Source organism: Euprymna scolopes, chromosome 23 (genome assembly GCF_053919585.1).
Source record: "Euprymna scolopes isolate OS-2025 chromosome 23, ASM5391958v1, whole genome shotgun sequence".
Lineage (NCBI taxonomy): Eukaryota > Metazoa > Mollusca > Cephalopoda > Sepiida > Sepiolidae > Euprymna > Euprymna scolopes.
In genome coordinates this window covers 61,824,900-61,847,136 of record NC_136504.1, presented here as the reverse complement: position 1 = coordinate 61,847,136, position 22,237 = coordinate 61,824,900, and the positions used below count along the sequence as shown (strand labels likewise).

Sequence of the window (22,237 nt, the reverse complement as noted above, 5' to 3'; positions counted from 1 at the left end):
ATGAAATTAAAAATTTATTTATTTTATTGTCGGGGGAGGGGGGGGGAAGGATAATTTGTTTTTGTTATAAATTACAAGCTGTACCTACCCGGGATGTAGCGATGTTATTTTATTTTATTTATTTATTAAGTTTTTATACTTAAAAGTAGATAATTGCTACTGCAACTATATTCTTCAATTTAAAATGAGTTATTCCCCTTTACTGACTTTTAGTTTTGGGCGATTATCTAAACATGTTTCATAATAGCAGTCATCTGGATTTAACTAAATAATTTATAAAATGAATTGTAGCTAAGTACAACTTTTTATTGTAATTGCTACGACTTGACTGTGTTTCCAAGCTCCTATTCTGATGACACACAAATTTCTGTGTCATACCCAGACCCATACATAATGTCGGTATACCTCAGTCGCTGCTTGTTTTTGCATTTGAGTGGAAAAGGACTGGAGTATGCTGTTCATTCCAGCAAAAACAGTTGTGCTATTGCCCTCTAGATGCCTCTCTCCTGTCTCTATCCATGAGATTTGATTTCAAAACACATTTGTGCCATTCTTGATATGTCATAACTATCAGGGAGAAATATAATATCTAGCAATCTCAGGCTTGACGACCACTTTTCAGGTTTAATAGGGAGTTTTATGTGTTGCATAACGTAAGCTACCAAATTCCTCATCAATTCTTGACTAGGTTTTACAAGGTAATGATTTGTTCCCACTTGGAATACGAGTCTTTAGTGTTTGCCCCAGAGTTGGCAGATATATACTACATATTCCCTATCATGATTCTGTGCCTTCTGGAGTATATGATCTGCTTGGATTAGATCTGCTGTCTACTTGCCGGAGTGTGACAGTTGCATCTGTTGCTTACAGATTATTCCATGGTTTTTGCTCCACTTTAATGCTTAAATAGTTTCCTGTGCTGCAACTGAACAAACGAAACCTACAACGATCTACATTCACATTAGAATCACTGCATAATCATATCAGTGTTTGCTCAAAGATGTGCTGGTGTTTTTGCATTGTGTCCTGCAGTCCTGAACCTGCTGCCTCAGAACCGTGTGAATAAATATGAATTAGTGCCAAATTTTTGGTGTTTTGTATTGTCTAACTATCGTGAACTTTCTAAGTTTTATGCATTTCCTAATTAGCTAAGTAGGCTCTGTTTATTGCTAACAGTTTTTATGGCCATGGATTAATAAAGAAGAAAAAATATTATAGTACAAATAACATGGTATAACAATAACAAATAAAAATTAGCTATTCAGAAGCAACATTTGATTTGTCAGCTTTAATGCTATTTAGATCTAACATTGAAAAATCAACACAATTTCATATATAAGAAGATGAATTGCTACTTATTTGATTCTTTCCAAGTATCACTTAAAAAGCTCAATGCTACTCTAGAGCAACAATAATATATTTACTGATAAATCTTTTAATTATAAGTTACCATGAATTAACGAACGAGGTTAGTTTCCAGCAGTTATTCTGTTATCTACAAGAAAAGTAATTTAGACTAGGTATCACAAATCAGCCTAGAGTTTTAGTGTGCAGAAATGAGTAAATATGGTGAAATTTTCTAATTTCAACTTGGGATAATTCATTTGTGGGGAGTGGGAGGCTTTTTTTGATAAAATTATGATGTAAATAAAAGTTTATTAATATTGTTTTTCAAAAAAGGGCCGTTCGTTAATATGATGGTCTTGATAAGATTTTAAATTGTCTTTCACTGAAAATATACAAGTTACAAACTTTAGTGAATTAAATGTTTTTCCTATCATCAAATTGTTTCAGTCTGTCTTTACAGGGTCCAGATCTGATTATTTTTTTTTACTACTGATTTCCTATTAAAAGAAAACTTCATCTTCTATCAATCATGTTAAAAAGATTCAAGGAATTAAAATGAATCATATGAATAGTTGTGATTTTCACTCAGTCATGTACGTTTTTTTATGAGAAAATGAGATTTTGCTCAATTGTCTTGATCTAATGATGATTAATATTTATTGACCACAAGGTGACTTGATACATTTGTTAGGAATTTTTATGTTCAGGACTTAAATTTTTTTGCACACTTTGTACATTGTAATCAAATATTAAAAAATGCATTTTAAGTTTTAAAAACTATTACATACTAATGTGTTATGTCGAAAGTAATTAAAAAGACCCTAAAATTACAAAAATAATCAAGTAGGAGCTCTGCTAGAATTATTATTATATTTATTTTTACAAAAACAAATATCGCCATTATCGTATAATCCCAGTCTATTATTTTCTAATTTGAAATCACGGAAATTAGATGAATACAAGGGAGATAAATGAGTTTGTCTTACAGAATTGGTTGCTATTGAAGAAACTTTTAAAACTACCTTATTCGATAAATTTTATTTTTCTGGTAATTATTTTTCTGCTTGATCATTTTTCGTAATTTTTTGAAGTTTTACTAATTTTAACATAACACATAATTACGTAATAGTGTTTTTACTTAAAATTGCATTGTTTTGATTTTTTAAATATCCAATTATAATGTACACTGTAAAAGTTAGCTTCCAGACTAATAACATACATATAAAAAAAACAGCAAATTTTTCAATTTCCAACAAACTTTGAACAGTCATAAATTGATGGCTAATTATATAACCAAAATAATTTTAGTATTATTGTTTTTTTTTTTTTCCTGAAGATCTGTGTGTCCAGAATATAAGTTTTTACATATAATGAAAATAAAATTTGTGTTTGCGACAGCTAATATAAACAAAAATAAAGTTTGTTTCAAAATATAGTCACTTCTGACAATGTTCTTCCCTATTGTTTTTCATTTTCAAAAATGTTTACTCAAAATTTGACTTATTAAAAGCAACAGAGAAATTAGTAATGTTATCACCACCACCACCACTCCTGCTGTTGCTGTGGCCATCACCTGCTTTTTATTTTGTTATGAAATTACATATTTCGCCAGACAGTTATTTGATTATTACTCAAATACTATTTTTATATATTTTGAAGCCAAATCGACTCTACATTCCTTATTCAACTAATAATGATTGGAATGTGTAGATTAAAAATTGAAAGCATTTTCTTTCCTTGTCTATTCAGAATTTTAACTATCAGAAACTATTTTGATTTGTTTCATTTGGCAACTAGTATATAAAACTGAAGATATTTAATACATTATTTTTTTTTTGTATATTTAAATTTTGTGATTTTTATTATCTTTTTATACTGAGAGTTGCTTTTAAAAAAAACATCTTTTTCTTTTAGTTTCCTTTTTAGGATGTTATCTCTTTCTAAAGATGGTCATTGAGTTTCGACTATGGTTATAATAAGACATATTTAATCCGTGAATTGTAAGTGACCTCAAAAATACCCGTTTTCATTAAATAATACAAGTTAAGCGACACTGGGCCTGGTCAGTACCAGATGAGTGACTATTTGGGAATACCAACTGCTCTATGTAGATGGGTGGTGACATCTCTCTGTAACAAAAAAATAAAGAACAACACAAAATTAACATTGATTGCAGGTTGACAACCTCAAAATTATAATATTTATATTTTCATGATAATGTCGTGCATAATGAAAATGTATAGAAAAACATTTTTGTTTTGATGCATCTCCATGAAAAAATCCTGTCCTTTGTAGGTCTGTCATGCTTGAAGTAACATTTTCCTTTATCTGTGACACTTCCATATGAAATATTAGATGGGTGCAAAAATAATGTTTTTTTTTTATATATAGTTGAACGACAAAAAACGACATTATTTTTGCACCAACCTAATAGTATTTTCATCACAAAACAATATATACATTTTCTTTTATTTAATTTACTTTTATTCGTTATTTTTTTTTCGCTCTAAAATTTAACTTAAATCAAATGTCTCTTTTATTGTTTCAAACTCCCTGTTGATGCCAAATTATCAGAGAGTGATCTCCCCTTGACCATATTTTAGTCATCTCTTCTGAATCATAGTCAACAAAGACTGCACTCTCCTATTTCGGAGGTATGAGTCCTGAATTGTTTTTTAATCCAGCAAAAGATGATTTCCACTTAAATTACTAGAGCCTCCCATGAATGTGAGTTTGACGCTTTTTGGTTAAACTGTGCACCCCCTTTTTTTTTTTTTTTTTTAATGAGAAAAAATTGATTTCTACTAAATTTCTATAGCCTTGCTTTTTTGGTGATATTTAGTTGGATTTTAATTCACTTTCTCTTTTCCTGTTTTTTCTTTATTTCCTTTCTCCATTTTGTCTTCCTTTTTCCTATTATAACATTTATGAAAACTAAAAATGTTAATTTTGCTGTAAAGGCTAAGACTTCAAACTATTCATGTAGAGAATCAAAGTTTTTTTTTTTTTTAACAAAAGAGTCACCACTTATCAAGGCTCAAAAGCCACTCAAGAATAATGATAATGAATATGAGGTGAATGGTGAGACAACATTGTAATGGTTTGTAATGATGGTGGAAGTTTGGCAAAATTTTATTCTTTAAGAGGACGGCCCAATAAGAATTTGTTTAGATTGAATTGAAAATAACAATGTTGTAGTCAGCTGAGAAGCAGCACCCCCCGGTATTTTTTCACAGATGGGTAGTTCTAGGAAAGAAACTTTGTTGATGGAAGTTTATTTAGTTTTAGGCACAGAGGAGAAACGAAAATTATTGACAGAGGTTGTAGATAGATAAGTTCTTGTTGTGAATGTTTTATAGGGGGAAGGACCATAGATTGAACCTTAACTGAGCTCTTGCTATGAAAATAATTATAAAGTAGAGGAATAAAAGCAATGTCTTTTAGAGGTAGTAGGAAGAAGAGGACATTCCATCTTAGGACGTATTTGGCTCTTATACAGGTAGAGGATTGCGTCAGGAGTGAAATATCTTCTGGAGCGATAGAATTATCCAACATTTTTCCAGTGATCTGGGCAACAGATCTGATGTAAGTCTTTCATGTTTCTGGATCATCTGTTGTGTATAACACTGGGAAAAAGCAATACGTAGTTAAAGCAATACATATCAAGAGGAGATGGACAGTTATGACATCAGTTCTAAGAAATTTAAACCAAACACTAAAGGACACCACTTGGAAACTCATCACAGTTTGTATACCATACATGGACAACATTTTGGAAAAAATAAAAAAAAAACCGTGTAATCCATATGATAACAGGACAGTATTTAGGAGCAACTCGACTCTCCAAAAACACCTTGCGCGAGTCAAGCTCTCCACGGGAAAAAAAAATCATGACCAAGAACTTTGTGTATGAGATCTCATATAAATGTAGAAAACCATACAAAGGTGAGATATATTGCCCACTAAAAATAAGGTTAGAAGAATATTGAAAAGGCGTCATACTTGGAGATATTAAAAAGTCGGATGTGGAGGGAAAAGACAAACCATCTACCTTTTATAGGATGAAATAAAAATTATATAGACAGAAGAACAGTAGAGAGTAAAGCAACTCAAAGGAGCATCACATATGTTGGGTGACGATCACCTAAGTGGACCTAGTATAGAATTTAATGCAATATGGGAACTATTAATAATAAATAATAGACACACACACACACACACACACACACACACACACACACACACACACACACACACACACACATATATAGAAATAATAGGTCGTAATAAATAGTGATATATAGTAAGATTACACATCTAAAATAGGCTTAAGGCTCCTAAAATTCATACTAGAATTGTTCGCAACGACACATGGCATAATGATAAAATTCGGTTGTAAGTTACACTCTTCTGGAGATTGAAGGTTCAATTTCTGTGTGGGTGACACTGAAAAATACAATTGCAAGTTACTTAAAAATTCTACCTTATCATAGAATATGATTTGGGAGATCGTTGATAAAGATCAGGAAAAGATTTGAGCCCAAAATGAATCCTTGAAATTATGAGCTCTGAACTTCTGTCCATCAACCACTACTTCAATCTATCAAAAAAGAATGGATTTGATGGTTAAGAAAACCTTTTTAAATATCCCATAGCTAGTAAGCTTGTGAAGTAGACCTATATGCTAAACCCTATCAAAGGCTTTTGATATGTCGAGCTATTGCTGTATAAATTAAGCCACTGTTAATAGTTTCACCGATCCTGTGTTATATTAGTCTACACATCAGATGCTGATCTCTTGTGATGAAAACTATATCATTTGTCCCTGAGTATGCTGATTTGCTGAGGTGATTGACAACTTCTCTATTTATTGTAATAAATAGAGAAACTTACTCATGATGCATAGTAGTGTGATGCAGAAGTTAAATTTTCAGTATTTTTAAATATTGAGTAGACTGATGAAACTTTATAAAGTGTTGAGAAGCATTTCTCGTTTAAATAATGTTTGGACAGCTTTGTAAGAATAGGAGCTAGTTCCAGCTACAGCTTTTTTAAGTACTATGACTCGGATGTTGTCAGTGCCAGCTGCTTTGCTGGTATCAAGGTTTTTGATAAGTTTAGCAACATCTTAGACAGATATATGGGTGTTGCTCAAAGTATCTTCAGTTCTTATGGAAAATTTAGGGGGAAGGTGGCATTGATCGAAAAAGATGGAGTTTGAAGCAAAGTTTCTAGTTTGACTTTTCAGATTCTTGACCATTGATGTTGGTTGCAATAGAGGTCAGACATCTGTTCAGGACCCGGTTTATTATTCACCAAAAACTCGTGGGAACCAAGCCTCTGCTCATCTACTCTAAATATAGTGGATTTGACATATGACTCTCCTGCATTTTGAGAATTGCTTTGTCAAAGATTGATTTCCTGTCTATTTCCCCACGCATGCACATTCGGTGTCTTTCTTATAATTTTGACATTCTTAGTTCAAACTAATCAGAGTTGTTTAAGAAATATGTTCCCTCTGTCCACACATATACACACACAAGAGTTGGGATAATCCCCCAGTTTGAGAAAATCGTTTTAACTTTTGCTTTGTTTGTCATCATCTACTCACATCCTTGTATTACAAGAATTCAAAACTATATGATTTTAGGTCATGTACAAACTTTAGAATCTGATATCTTTGTCTTTTCTGTCTGGACCTCAGAAGCCCACTGTTTGGGGCGGAGGGAGTCATCTTTGCCTAATTTTTACATTTCTGCGTCAGATGTCTTTCATGGCTGCATTCGTTTGGAAATGCGATTGGTTACTCATCTTTTGTGACCTTGTTCAGGACCACTGTTCATGAGCCGCCATGATTCAGGATTTAGTGCAGGTCAGGATGAACGCCCCTGCAACAACAATAGTGCATGAATAGTTAAAAAAAAAAAAAAGCCAGCAAAGAGAAATGAACTTTCTTACTGGAGCAATTTCGTTTCAGTTATTTTGATTTTTTTTGTATGAGTATTACTATGGTGTTACGTTATTTACTTTACCTAAAAAAAAAGTTGCTTTGCACTAATGCTTAACGCTAATGACATCCGGACACATGTAAATCTAGAAAAGTGGTCCCAAATTTTAATGATTTAATGGATTTGTTTGATCTTCGCTGCAGCAAGATGTGGCACAAGGGAAAAATCAACTTTCCTGAGGGTGCTTGCTGATCTGATACAAAAATAGCTATGAACAGAACCATTGGCCTCCATCTCCCAAGACAATCGACCTATCTCAAAGGAGGAGATAATGCCTGGGAAGTGCATCTGTTAGGACTATGCCGACCATATATCATCTTACAAAGAAGGGTCTGAGAGTAAAGTACAGAATAATTAACGGTCGAGAATGTGCAAACTAAAGACGATAAATAATTTATAGCTAACGCAATTGAATTAAATTCTCAATGAACCCGTATGATTCTAACGTGTGGAAACTAAGATATTTTAAAATTTCAATATTCATAGGGCACGAAAAATAACAAAGCAACACAAATTATCTCTTAACTCTGTTAAACGTAGGCGATTAGATGTCGTATTACGAGATTTTATTTGTGGGCAGGAGTCTTTCCACTCAGACTTAGGGTTAGTGATAGGGTAAGTATTTTTGTAAATATTTTTTCAGCATGAAATTAACCAAAGTTAAATGATCGCCTCGAAATTCTTGGCAGCCATTTTTTTTGTGTGTGTGTGTTGATGAACCAGCTTTAATTTAAATAAAATTAAAAAAAAATAAAATCTTAATTTCCATACAAGCTCCTGAGCTTGACCTTTACTCCTGATCTGAAATGGAACACATACATCAAATTCATTGCCAAGGTCGCTGGAAAAATGGTGGGATGCTTCTATTGATCCAGTAGATGTCTCACTGCTGATGCAATTCTCGACTTATATAACACTATCAATAATTTCTTCCACTCTTTATCTGTGCCTAAACCTAAACGTAGATTCCATGAACAAAGTTTCTTTCTTAGAACTGCACGCTTGTGGAACTGTCTTCCGTTTGCCTGCTTTCCAGCTGACTACAATATGGCCGTCTTCAAGTCCAATGTAAACAAGTTCTTGATGAGCTGTTTCACTTAAATTTATCGAATTTCCACTACTAACGATTCTATGATTCTGATACTGTACACTCATGAACCCTTATCCTCGAGTGGACTCTGGGCCTTGATAAGTGGTGACTCCTATGTAAAAAAATATTAGAAGTATACAGGTAGGTAGAGAATTTAATTCTATTGCGTTTGCTAGAAATTATTTGTTAATCTATAATATAAAGCTGAATGTGTGTGTGTTTGTGGGTGTGTGTGTGTCTGGTCACGAATAGGCTCCTATATGGTTGACTATTTTAAAAAACTAATCACATATAATGATAGAAGATGTATCGAGACACAGGTATGTTTGATCTGGCAGAACGGTGGTTCATTAAAATTGTGGAGTCTGCGTTCGCGCCTGGTCGACAAAGTATGGAAATAAAAAATTTAAAAATTTAAAAAAAAAAAAGTTTACAAGTGTTTTTTTTTTTTTATATATAGATGTACATAAGAATACTTTGATAAGTATGTTTTAACGTAAATAGGGATGGTATAATAAAATTGTGGGGTCTGCGTTTGCACCTGGCCTCCATAGAATGGAAATAGGCACACACTTTAATAAAGACTTTTCATATCAATCTGCGTAAGATAATTATGTTTCAGTTTGAAGAAATATGGTATAATAAAATTATGGGGTATTCGTTCGCACCTGACCTCCATAGAATGGAAATATGTCACAAAGTTTAACAAGGTTTTTTTTAATATAGATCCACAGAATATTGTGATAAGTGTTTCAGTGTGAACAGGTATGGTATAATAAATTATGGGGTTTATCTATTTTATTTTTACTTTCATCATATTTTGCTTTGGTTTTGATACCCCCAAATTCGAAGCTATCTCTTTACTTCCTTTGCATAACCTATCATCAGAGTCCATTTTCTGTAGGCTGTTTGTGAACCCAGTCAACGACGGGTACTTTTGCTAGTATATATATATTTATATATATTTGTTTGCGAGTTCTCGACTTTTAACTAATCTGTCTCTTTAAAACACTTCCGAAGATGCACCTCCGAGGACCGTACCGCCACCGGACCATGTCGTATTCCGACAAAGAAGGATCCGGTGGTTCAGGATAATTCGTCTCTAAACGAACCCAGGCTAGTATGATGAGTGAGTGATTGATCCGTAATTGCCACCATATATTTTTCTTTAAGTATTGGTCAATGAATGTTATATAAATAAATGTCTCAATATGGGATTGGTAAACAACAACACACAGACAATTTGTTTGTTGTTCAGTCCGCATATTGAAATTACGTACTGCCCTTTAGTAGAGCTGTTTCTCTCTCTCTCTCTAATATTGTTGGCCACGTCAGCTGCGTCCGTACGTTCTCTCTTCTCTTTTCGTCTTCCTCCTCTCCAAATTTGTTTAATCTTTCATTTATAACAACACAAACACGGAAAAAAAAATTATCCAATTCTAACTCTGCGACTTTAATTCATCTTATCCAACGCCATATCGTCCGTCCGTCCAGTCTCATCAAATCACTCGATCTTCGTTCATTTTTTTTTCTCTCTTTATATTTTCTAAAAAAAAAAAATACTACGAATATGTTATACGAAAAGGAAAATACTACCAAACAATCTCGACACCGTTATTATTGATAAGGCAAATAATCAGGCCACTATTAGTCCGCCTTTCGATTCATTTTTTTGTTTTTTTTTATCATAGTTTATTTGTACTTGCTCTGGTGATAGTTAACATTTATCTTCTTTTAGCTAGGAGAACACGTGGAAAGAGAAAAGCAAATTTTTAGACGGTCATTTTCTTCGCCTTTTCATTAGATGCGCGCTTTGTATTGCGTGTTTAAAAACAAAACATTTACGCAACCGGTGTGTGCGCGTCATGGAGTAAAGGAATCCCCTTTAACTACGACGGGCTCCTTGCTTAATTACTGCTTATTTCTTCTAATTACAAGCTTTTGGATAGTGGAAGAAGAAAATACTTTTCTTCCTTTCGGAACCAGTCTTAACTAGACTAAGATTGTAAATAAATAAATAAAATAGCCTTTTTCTTTTTTTTTCGCGTGTTTGTCATTACACATATTGTAGTTGACATTTATCGGTAATAAAATTTGCACATTAAAAAAAAAAAGTATATTTTCATTTCGATTCAAAAGGTAATTATATATATAATTATATATATATATACTTAAATATAAAAAAGATAATTCACATAAAAAATAATGCTAAACATTCGTTAATTTTATTCCATTGAAATTTGTTCAAACTGGAAGAAAAGTCATTAATTAATTTTTTTTTCTTTACTTTTAATGTATATTATATATTATGATAATTCTGTTTAAGATTTGAAATTTTACAGCATATATCATTGTAAACTGTTTTATTTTACCAAATGCAAACAATTCGTTCAAATAATATATATTATCGTTGGACCTTTTTCTCTCTCCCATTCATTCATTAAGTTCGTATGTGCGATGTGCGCACGTGTTTATTTTATTTAGTTTGTGAACTCCAGGTGAGCTTTGTTACCCCCTCCCCTCTCCGACCCATCCAAAGTTAAAATATCGTTGTTTTCCAAATCTCGGAGCTGTCCGTATTACTCTGGATTTCTACAACAGTTGGAACGCATAGTTTTTTTTTTTGTTTTTTTTTTCCCAATTTTTTTTTATTTTTTATTTTTTTTATTTAACCAAGGGTGGAAAAAATACAAACGGCTTCAAAATTGCAGACGTGGCGGATACGATTAGTTTGTCGGTGGAAAAACTTGCCGCAATGGCAACGGAAGGTGGGACCGACGACAAAGTGAAGATCTTGACAGAAAGTAAAAATGGCCCACCAGTGGAAGATTACGAATCGTTGGATGGTGGACAGGCTGAATTACCGCCTTATAATGTGTTCCAAGACGACTTGGCGTTTTCCCGGATTATGCGAGACGTCGAGACCGCCTTGGAATGTGGAGTTTACCCTGAGCTGAGTTCCAAAGGGAGCAGTGGATGTTACTTTATGCGGAATTTACAAGGCGTAAGTAGTTTATCTTTAGTTTTACCGGTCAAACTGTGATTACGAGTTAACGGACACTGGTTTGCTTTAAAGCTCGGGGTTCCTTATTAAATTGTATGCTTTTACTTGCAAACTCTTACTCAATTGTATTTTTTTCTGCAGTTTACGGACCATGTTAAGATTTTAAAGTTAAATATGGTATCTTTTTTTTTTTTTTTTTAATTAAAAGAACAGAATAGTTAACAGACCCCTTCCCTATGTTAAAGATGAACGTACGGTTCCCTCCTTTCCCAAACTTGTTTATCGAAATTTTTAAAAATTATTTCTTTGCCCGACATTACCCAGGAATTAAAATGTTTTTAATTCAAAATACTGTTTAATTATTAGGTTATTTGAACCAAATTGTCATAAAATTGTTCGATGTAAATAGCTACAAAGTTTTAATATACAAGTATTGGCTAATAATTCTAAAGCATGTTTAAATGTATTTCTAATCGACTATTTAAATGCTTCCAAATTGCCTTTAAATTTAGATGAGTTAAGGATTAATTTTAAAAAATGTACAAATATTAAATTAACGTTGTTTATATAAAAAAAAAACGAAATGCATTAATTTCCGCTTTAAAAAATAAAAATAGTTTATTTTAATTTTATTTGAACGAATAATCAAATAGTAAATTCAGAAATTAATGTGTAAATATTTAAATTACGTTGACGCGAGAAATGTATATATATTTTTCATTTATAATTGTGAAATTAATCAAAATTGGAGAAATAAACACAAGTGAAAATAAAATTAAGGTGCTAATGCAGTGTAGCACCTTAATTAGTAATGCACTTACTGATCCGCGCTATTTTTAAAAATCGTATTTCCAAGTTTAATTAAAGTTTTGTTTTTTATTCAATTGTAAGGTTAAAGTGCAGAATATGTACAAACACCCTCCCCTCCCCATGTTAAGAATGGCTTTTTAAATAATAACGTTATTATTTCAGCACGGATCAATAAGTGCATGCATGAGTACCAAAATTAAACAGTATTTTTAGTACTTCTACACTTTATCGCCGAAACTGGAGACGCCGTTTTATTTCACGCACCTGCAGGTCAAATGCAAGGGAGAAATCAGTATTTTAAACTATTGCCGGAGCATGAAAAAATAATTTAAACTGGAGAACGATTGCTTCCAGGAAAAAAAAAAAAAAAAATGATAAATGTTGCTTTCATTACAAAATTGTTTTATTAAAATTATATTTTCTAACGCAGACTTTTAAATGTTTTTACAATTATATTTTGATAAATTTTTATACAATAAGTGTTTTGGTTTTCAAATGGCGCTCGCTCAATTTAAACAATTATAAATGTCATTTCATTTTCTGTTTTTAATAAAAAAACTTTCCCGTTTTCATGAATTAAATCGAAACATTTCCAATTAAACAACTATGGATATGTTCTCTTTCACTTTATTTTGATTTATAGTTCTTTCCGGAAGTTTAATATTTTGTTATTTCTAACTTCGGCCATAGTTTAAAATACTGATTTCTCCCTTGGATTTGGACGGCAGGTGCGTGAAATAAAACGGCGTCTCCAATTTCGGCGATAAAGTGTACAAGTACCGTGTTTTTTTTGTTTTTTTTAAATTAATTTTTTAAGTAATTACACTTTAATTCATTTTTTTTTATAATTACACGTGAAATTATTCAAAATTGAAAAAATAAAAGCACAACTGAAAGAAAATACGAAACTTTATAAAAATATAATTACACAAACACAACACTTTAAATTGAAATCATACAATTTATTGAAAATTGAAACAATAAAAAAATATTTGTATTCAAAATTGAGAAGAACGGTATTGTTTTATTTGTTAGTTTCGGATCGCGGACAAGCAGACAAAAAATCCATGAAAACCGAAACTGTTTACTATATTTTGTAAAAAAAGGAAAAAAAAAAAAAATGACAAAGTTATTTCTTTCTCTTTCTTGTTAAAGTGACAATTTCTATTATAGATTGTTGTTTTCGAGTATGCTGAAAACGAATCTCATTTAAATTTGGCGCAAACAAATTTACTGGATATTAAACAATCTAATTCCTTATGTTATAACTGGTGACCATTTTGTACACGCAAGCGGCAAGCGCGCATATATATATATATTTTTTGGTATTATTATACAAACACCGTGACAGCGAATTAGTAAAATCTTTTACGTAGTATTCTGTTACGTTTTGGTGTGCTGAACACGAATCTGAAAACTGGGTTAGGGTTAGGGTACATTTTTTTCTACTAATTCGCTGTCACGGTATTTGTATAAATTTACCCAAAATAAAATAACGAAATAATGATTAAAAGCAGATTAGTTTGCTGCGCCACACCAGGGACCATCGTGAATTGATTTCATTTAACGAGCTCCTTTCAAGAGATAGTAGGCCATTTCGATGAAACTTTCTGATATTTTCATATTGATATTGAAAAGGAACATTTTATTAATATTTATCGTTGTTTAATGAATAATAATAATGGTGCAAAATGCTAAAAAAAATTAAAAAAAAAAAAAAAAAAAAAACGTACACTAGCGAAATACACATCGGCTCCGATGTTGGACGTTGTTCGACTGAGGGAGAATTTATTATTTTTACAAGGAAAGAATTTTTGCGTGTGTGGCCTATTTAAAAATTTTTTTTATTTTGGCTTGAAATTTGCATATGATTTATGATTATCTGTTTTTTCATGGATATTTTTTTAATTTTTTTTTTTTTTTGCCGGAAGTTTGTAATTATTAACAGGAAAATTGGTGAAAGTCAAAATGGAAACTCTTCAGACATTGGGGAGGCACTTAAACATTAAAAAAAACAAAAACAAAAAAAACAACGGTAACATAAGTGCATAAGCACCAACTTTTTCTTTTTTTTTTGTTTTGCTTTGCTTTCATTTTGTTTGTTTGTTAAATTCGCCCCCTCCCAAATAAAATAACAAAAGAATACAAAAAACAATAAGAAAAGAATCCGTAAACTTGAAATTTTTATTTTTAAATAAAAAATAACGCAGATATCTTAATACTTTAATTAAACTTGAAAAATAATATTTAAAAATAGCGCGGATTCCATTTTGACTTTCATCAATTTTCCTGTTAATAATTACATAAACTCTGGCAAAAGGTCACACACGCAAAAATTCTTTCCTTGTAAAAATAAATTCTCCCTCAGTCGAACAACGTTCAACATCGGAGCTGATGCGTATTTCGCTAGTAGGATAAGTACGTCGGGCAAAATTTCAAATAGATGTTGACCGTAGAGTTTTAGAAAAAAAAAAAAAAAAAAAAAGGTTATTTTTAGGATGAACTTGTCAGTATTAAAGTCCACATCGAATTGTGTTTGGATTTATTTTACTTTAAGGCCCATCTCAAGTTCGTATAGAAAAATACTATTTTTTGTAGATTTCGTTTCCGCCGCAAATTTGCCGTTTGCATGGTATTAACCCCTGAACCCTAGGACTATTTTCTGCCATTGAACAGCCTTCGTTTACGCTATGTGCGAGCGCATAAACGAAGGCTGTTAAATGTGCATTCGTGCACGCACTTGTGTACCAAACTGCCTTTTTACATAGCGTAGTAGTAACCTATTGCGAACAATTTAAAATTTGATGAAAAACAAGTAGTGAGTGCGCGTCATAAATATGCGCGTTTGCGCGTACAGAAATAGCCACCATTGATAACATATAGAATTACATTGCTTAATATCTGGAAAACTACTTGTTTGCAACAAAAAATGTGCGTGCTTGCGTGTATAGAAACGGCCAACACTGATAACATAAGGAATTACATTGCTTAATATCCGAAAAACTAGTTTGCAGTAAAAATGTGCGCACTTACACATACAGAAATCGTCACCACTGATAACATAAGGAATTACACGTATCTGTATATAGATTTTTCTTTATTTTTGTTTTCAAATTCCCCTTGTCTCTATTGAAAGATGAAAGCAGAAAAAACAAACAAAAACCTTTTTAGCCAATAACCAAACAAAACATGCCCCTTCCCCCTCACTAGGTTGTCAGAAAATGGGTGCTCATTTTTTCACTTTTCATCGAAAAGTGATCACCCATTTTTAAAGTAATTTCTTCATATCATGAAAACTGTTTCTCTACGATGAAAACGGTTGGCAGATTCGTTTTTAGCACACCGAATTCCACACAATTTTTTTTTTCTATAAGAATGTAGGACTGGCTTTAAAGTAAAATTTTTTGAAAGAAAACTGAAACAAAATACTATTTTTTGGTACTTTTGAACAGTAAAACAATGAAAAGTTTTCTATTTTTAATAGAAGTACGTATATTGTCGACTATCTTTTTCGACTCTTCCTCCTCAACTATTTCTATTAGGGTTTTCGAGTGTGCTGAAAACGAATATTGTATTTCAAATAAGGACTGGTAACTAGTTTTCACGATACTGAAACGATACTTTCCATTTTTCATGTAGTAATGTAACGTGACGGCCATATTTGTTCAAAGTAAAAACAATGATTTTTCAAAATAATAAAGAGTTAATCTCTTTTTTTTTTTTTTTTTTTTTTTTTTTTTTTTTTTAATATGTGCACGTGCTTACGTGTCGAACAATGGCCACCACATATCTATATATCTATAAAAGTGAACATGTCTGTTTGTGTACATTTCCCTACGCAATAACTCTGTCAATTTTAATTCTACAGATTCGAAATTTGATATACAGAGCACTGAGAGTTGGGAAAATCTTTATAATACGTTTTCGGCCAGAAATTTGGCTGTTAAGAGGTCAAAGTTCAACGATTTGACCTTTTGACAACCCTACCAAACCCCTCCGCCGATTTTGGGTCTAAACAATTGAAATTTTAGATATAGGTTCCTTGGACATGGATCTAACTTAATAACTTGATTTGAGCCCAAAACAAATGTTAAGGGGTCATAAAAAGGGTCAAAGTTAAAAAGTATTTGACCTCTGCGGTCTCTACCAAATTACTCTGACAATTTCTGATCTAAACATTTGAAATTTTACATAAAGGGGTACTCAGAGATAGGGCAAACTTTTTAATCGGTTTAGGTCGAAAATTTGAGCTATCAATATATAAATGTATATATGTATGTTTGCATGTCTGCCTAAAACCTTCAACAGAGGCCACGGATTTTCACAAGATCAGTATCGTTTAAAGCTCAACCCTTCAGACAAAAAATACTGAAAAATTGGCTTAAAACATTAATTTCTTCATCCTCAACTGGGCACTTTTCTACAGGGAGGGGTGTCTTTTTTTCGAAAGTCATCCCCTCTTTTCGATTGTCTAGCCTTAATTTAAACCTACATCACTCCCTGTTTGACGGTCGTCGTAACAGCAAAGACGTCACGTTTTTTTCCCCCGTTCTTTTCCTTCTTCACGGTACGGGTTCAAGCCTGCTTTCCTACTACCATTTTTATTTATTTATTTTTTTTTTGCTTAACATACACCTCCAAACACCCGGGCAACGCCGGGCTGAAATGTTAGTAATATAGAAAATTACATTGCTTAATATCAGGAAAACTACTCATTTGCAGAAAATTTAAATGCGATATTCATTTTCAACATACCCGAAAACCTGCAGAAGTTGTTATTTTAAAGGGAAATGTTAAGGTGGAAACCAAGTAAAGTTTTACAAATATGGACAGTGTCACATTAGATTACTACATGAAACATACGGAAAAGCATCTTTTCAGTATTGTGAAAACTAGTTGCCGGCCCCAATTTTAAATGCGATATTAGTTTTCAGCACATCCGAAAACTCCTAGCAAACAAGTTTTTTTTTTTTTTTTTAAAGGTAGTTTTTGTATTGGCCTACCATGACACAATTATCAAAGTCTGTTTGTTTCCGATTATAGAATTAAAGTCTAAAAATTTCACTTGGATCGGAAATAATCAGGCTATTTCTAAAGATATACATCACCTGATAATGTTAAAACATTTGTCTAAAATTGAAAACCTATAAAAAAAAAAATCGATGTCCTGAAATTTTCAAGTGACATTCTTTGTATCTGGTTGAATTTGATTACATTTATGTTAATGCTTTTCATTCAAGCTTATTACTCCCTCGTGCAGATGCTGTGCGTTTTTGCAAAAAGCGATTACATGTTATCCTCATTTTTTTTTGCTGAAGAAACAAATTTTTTTTGCTGAAAAAACAAAATATGCACATTTGAGGCGATCGGCATAAAACTCTGACATCTCTCTGAGGAATTAGCAGATTTTATCACGGCTACTGAGAGAGAAGGCCGATGAACATGACAGCATGACGTCATTACCAGATCAACATGTAGGTAAAGGGTGCCCAGTTTCCTGTGTTCCACCACGTAGCCATAAAAATATTGTTCTTTCCTTAGAGAATGACTGTGGTAATTTTATGAGGGTAGTCTATATTTCGGTGGCCATCATTTCATGCTTTTACAGAATTTGAGCAAAACCAAACTAAGTTTGCCAAACTAAACTGAAAACATAAGTTAAAACATTTCGGTTCAAATTCTGAAGTACGATGGATTTAAATGAAACTAGACATAACCGTGACCCATTGGGTCACAACGACTACCACTTTCATTTGGAAAATAAATTAGCATTATTCTTCTTGCAGAACTAAAAATAAGTCTTTACTTTTGTGTTATCACCATTCTTTTTTGTTCCCGACAGTGTTCTCCGGATGTAATCGGTGACAAATCTTCGATTTCCAACACTCTCTACCTCTTTCAATAAATCATTTTGTGTAATCGCAACATTGGTTTACCATTAATTTATTACTGATGAAGACCATTGGTTCAATCTCAAATTTTAGTGGCAATAAGCCTCCTCTTCGTCCCAGTACTCTCTGCACTCTTTTGGTGGTTCTCTCCTTCCTGGGTCTTTCCATTTTCCTTGATCTGGCATGATCATTTTTTGTGCTACCAGCCAACGCTGGTGCCAAAACATTCTTTTAAAAATGAGGGGGAGGTATTATGCAGAAGTATTATTTTACTGTCTAATTTACATATGTGTTGATGCATATGTAAATTAGATGACTGTTAAAATGAACCATTCTTTCTCTAAATTCTCACAGATATTGAAATATTAAAAAATATTAGTGTTTAATCTATATATCGATATTTTTTTTTCCTTTAATATTGATATTAAAATGAACTTCATAATATGCACAATCATGGATATGCGAACGACTACATAAAATTTAACTAATTTGCATATTCTTTTGAAAAACGAGCGTTAATTTATTTTTATGCTTTCTTATTAGATGCTTGGTTTCATTTCACTTTTATGTTATTCTATTATGCATAGTTTCTACATTCTGCATACTTGTGTAGAATTTAAGATGAAAACATTCTAGCACCTGGAAATATTTTTATATCTATATAAGTGACCTTGTTGGTGTGTGTGTGCAAAAAAGGTCCCCACCAAACTCCTCTCTGAATATTTCGTTTATACAGTTGAAATTTGATATATAGGGTATTTGGACCTGTAAATGCTTTCGATTTGGTTTTTAAGTGGCAACAATTGCTGCTAAGGGCTCAAGAGTTGATCTTGGCAGGAGTAGTCAACTAATCCTGTTTAGATGTACAAATCTACATTCATAGGTTAAATAACGTTACTTCTTTAACTATTTATATTCATATGGGCATGGCACAGAGGCCAAGAAATGAAGCTGGAGATTTGTATGTTTTGGTTTCAATTCTAGTTGATGGCACCCAAGTCATTTAAAAAAAAAAATTTTTTTAGTATTAATATTATATATTAGGTACAATATAATAATCGATAGAGAATTGGTTTTATAAATGCATAATCGGTATGAATTAAAATATATTTAAGTGTATCTTACAACCAGGCAATGCCAGGTGGCCAGCTAGTTTAACATAGAATGAGATGGGTGAATGAAATACATAGCTAGGATATAGGTGACTTGTTCCATTAATTATAAATTACTGCTGATTAGACAATTAGAACAGACTTATTTATCCAAGCAAACTCAATTCCAAAACTGAATTATATATTTGAACATGTATTTTGTGCTATCAAAATGATGGCAACCTTCTGTCTAATGAAACAATGGCATTCTGCATCTAGTCTGGTTCACGGCAGCGTTTGCTGTGGCTATAAAGCTGAAGCTGGAGTTATCTCTCTGCATGCAGATCTGGGCGAGTTATAACGAGACCTAGGTTTGCCCAGCTATTAGGCTCTTAGCGTTGTAAACAAAGTCCAACAGAAAGGCAAGCCAATACGATTGGAGCCAGCATAGCTGCAGGAAAGGCGTTGCAGTGCTTCACCATCCGCCTCTGGAAACTCCATACAGGATTTTTTGTCATAACATCCACAAGGTAGTGGAGTTATTTTCCCAGATCTGGTGATAATTTTAAAATAATGGAACTCTTGTAGTTATGGTTGTATCAAAATAAAGGCAAAATCCTTAAGTTATTCTTAAAGACTTTGGCAAGATATGCAAATTCTGTAATGGTGAATATTTGAAAATATTTCCAATTTTAACAAATAACAGATCCTCATTGTAGTTAAAGTATATTGGAAAAAACAAACAAACAAAAAAAAAATCTTAGAAAAACAAACGTTGATTTTTTATATATATATATATAACTAGCGGGGGGGGGGGGTACCCGGCGTTGCCTGTTTCAATATTATAAAAAAAACACAATGTTATAAAAAATTGGAAAACCCAAAACAAAACTGCAAACAAATGTAAAATAAAAAAAAAAAGAAAAAAAAGGTGTGAAAGAGGAAAAAAGGTTTAGGTAGGAAGACAGGCTCGAACTCGAAGCATCGAGGCTAAGGCGGGAAAAAAATGCCCGACACGTTACCTCTACGCCAAAGAGACACATAATTGAGAATGGATAAAAAGGAGGAGGCCGAGTTTAGGGTGAAGGACCCCCCCCCCACACACATACACCACATTTTAGCTTTTCGCCCTGGTTTAGCTAATATATGACGCGTAAAATTGAAAGGAATAAAAAACAAAACAAACGTGAAAGAATACCAAAGGAAAAAAGAAAAAAAAACCCAAAAAGTTAACAAAATTAAAAAAAATAAAACTTACCGTGTATAATGAAAATATGTTTATTAGATTTTATTTTTGTTGCTGTTAACCAATTTGAATGTCATCTGATTCCAATATCCATAGCGTAGTAGTAATTTTGCTAATGAAACTCTCAGAAATGCAATGTATAGAAATAAATAAGTAACTAATCCGAAAATAGGAAGTCAGCCCCCCCCCTCCCCCCGGTATCACGTATGAAATCAGTGCAAACATAATAGAAGTATAAAGACAGTAAATAAAATATTAAAGCGACTAATCGGCGTAAGATTGGAAGAACGCTGGCGGCTGACTGTTAAAGTTTCTTGTAAAAACTGGAATCCAATGTTAGTTCGTTTTGTTTAAGTAATCCTTCAAATTCCAACCCCCACCCTCCTATAAAAAGAGAAAAAATATAAAGAGGAAGAAAAAGGAAAAAAAGAAATTTATAAAATGGCACAAGTAACCCACAGAATAACTGGAATACCAATCCATATTTTTTAAGGAACTAAGAACTCAAACCGGTGTTCCTCATATATTCCCCTGTGGACGTATCCGCAGCGGTGTTAAGTGGTCACAGGCGGATTATGAATCGACTAGAGAGAAAAGATTTTACAACTTCCATTGATTCTAACCGATTGTGGCAGTGAACTCTCACCGGAAAAAATATAGAAATGTACAAATATCAAGGAACTGTAAGGGTAGTAGGCCTATAACACACCTCAGATCCTGTGCTGAAGTGTGGGGACATTATATTTGAATGTAATGTCGTGATTTTTAATCCTATTAAGGCCAAACTCATACGGGGGGGGAAAAATGAGTTCATTTTATTGATATAGCGATAAAAGGCAAAAGCGGTGTGTGCATTTGTATATCCAGCAAAGGCTTTTTTTTTTTGGGGGGGGGTTCTCTGCGGGATTACTATGTCTTAGAACTGTTTATAATAATATCTATGATTTGCGAAGGGACATCGTGTCTAGATTTATTTTGATCTACTTTCATAAAATTCGTGCTATTCCATTTTGTCCTATGATTGTTTGGCCTTTTAGTATAAATAAAGTGAAACTAATGGAGCGAAGTTAATTCCTCGGCTTCTCTGCTGGGGACGTCCAGAAAGCAATATTAGGTTTGATCAATGCAGTGAAAGCAGTCATATCAGACAATTGCTATCCATTTGGACACTCCCCTTTTTTTTATGGAGAGCTGGTTTCTCCCCAACATCTTGGGGGAAACAAAATACTGCCTTGCAGCCAAAGTTAAGTGCAGGATTTCATTTTCCCTATGGTGTGATGTTTGACCTCATTGAATTTACGCACCTGTCGCATAACTTTTTAATCATTTAATTTCAAGGATTTGGGTTCGAGCTTACCTCACTATAAAATTTTTTTTTTTTTTATTTTACACCCGGCAATGCCGGGACTCCCTACTAAGAAGTTTTAACATCGTTCATTTTGTATCACGTTGACTGCTTTTTTTTTTTTGTTTTTCCAATTTTTTAAAGAAATTTTAACATTGTCTTTTTTTATATAATATTTAAGCATTTATTTACTTCGCTTTATTTTGATTTATCTGCCCCCACCACCTCTAAACTGCCGGGCACCCCTGCTAATCTTCTATAATATAAATCTCCCTTGTCTGTTTAAATGTATGTATGTATCTGTCTGTATGTCTCGCAAAAGCTTTTGACAAAGGTGACGGATCGTGACAAAATTGGTATAATTTGGAAGCTCGACGTCTCAGATGACAAATATTGAAAAATTGG

At 32.7% G+C, this 22,237-nt stretch overlaps 1 protein-coding gene across 10 annotated transcripts in view; it reads left to right on the top strand.

Annotated features, from left to right (window-relative positions):
* LOC145245952 (phosphatidylinositol 4-kinase type 2-alpha-like) overlaps positions 1-22,237 on the top strand; it is a 350,661-nt gene that overhangs the window by 119,960 nt on the left and 208,464 nt on the right. For 4 of the 10 annotated variants that reach the window (XM_080107713.1, XM_080107714.1, XM_080107712.1 and 1 more), the window contains exon 2: positions 11,123-11,449. The exons of 3 other annotated variants lie outside the window; for them this stretch is intronic. In XM_080107713.1, the coding sequence (XP_079963839.1) occupies positions 11,123-11,449 (327 nt within the window). Of the gene's footprint in view, positions 1-4,053; positions 4,075-9,436; positions 9,575-9,641; positions 9,789-11,122; positions 11,450-22,237 lie in introns of those variants that run through there. 3 more of the 10 variants (XM_080107720.1, XM_080107721.1, XM_080107717.1) reach the window with 3 other exon arrangements.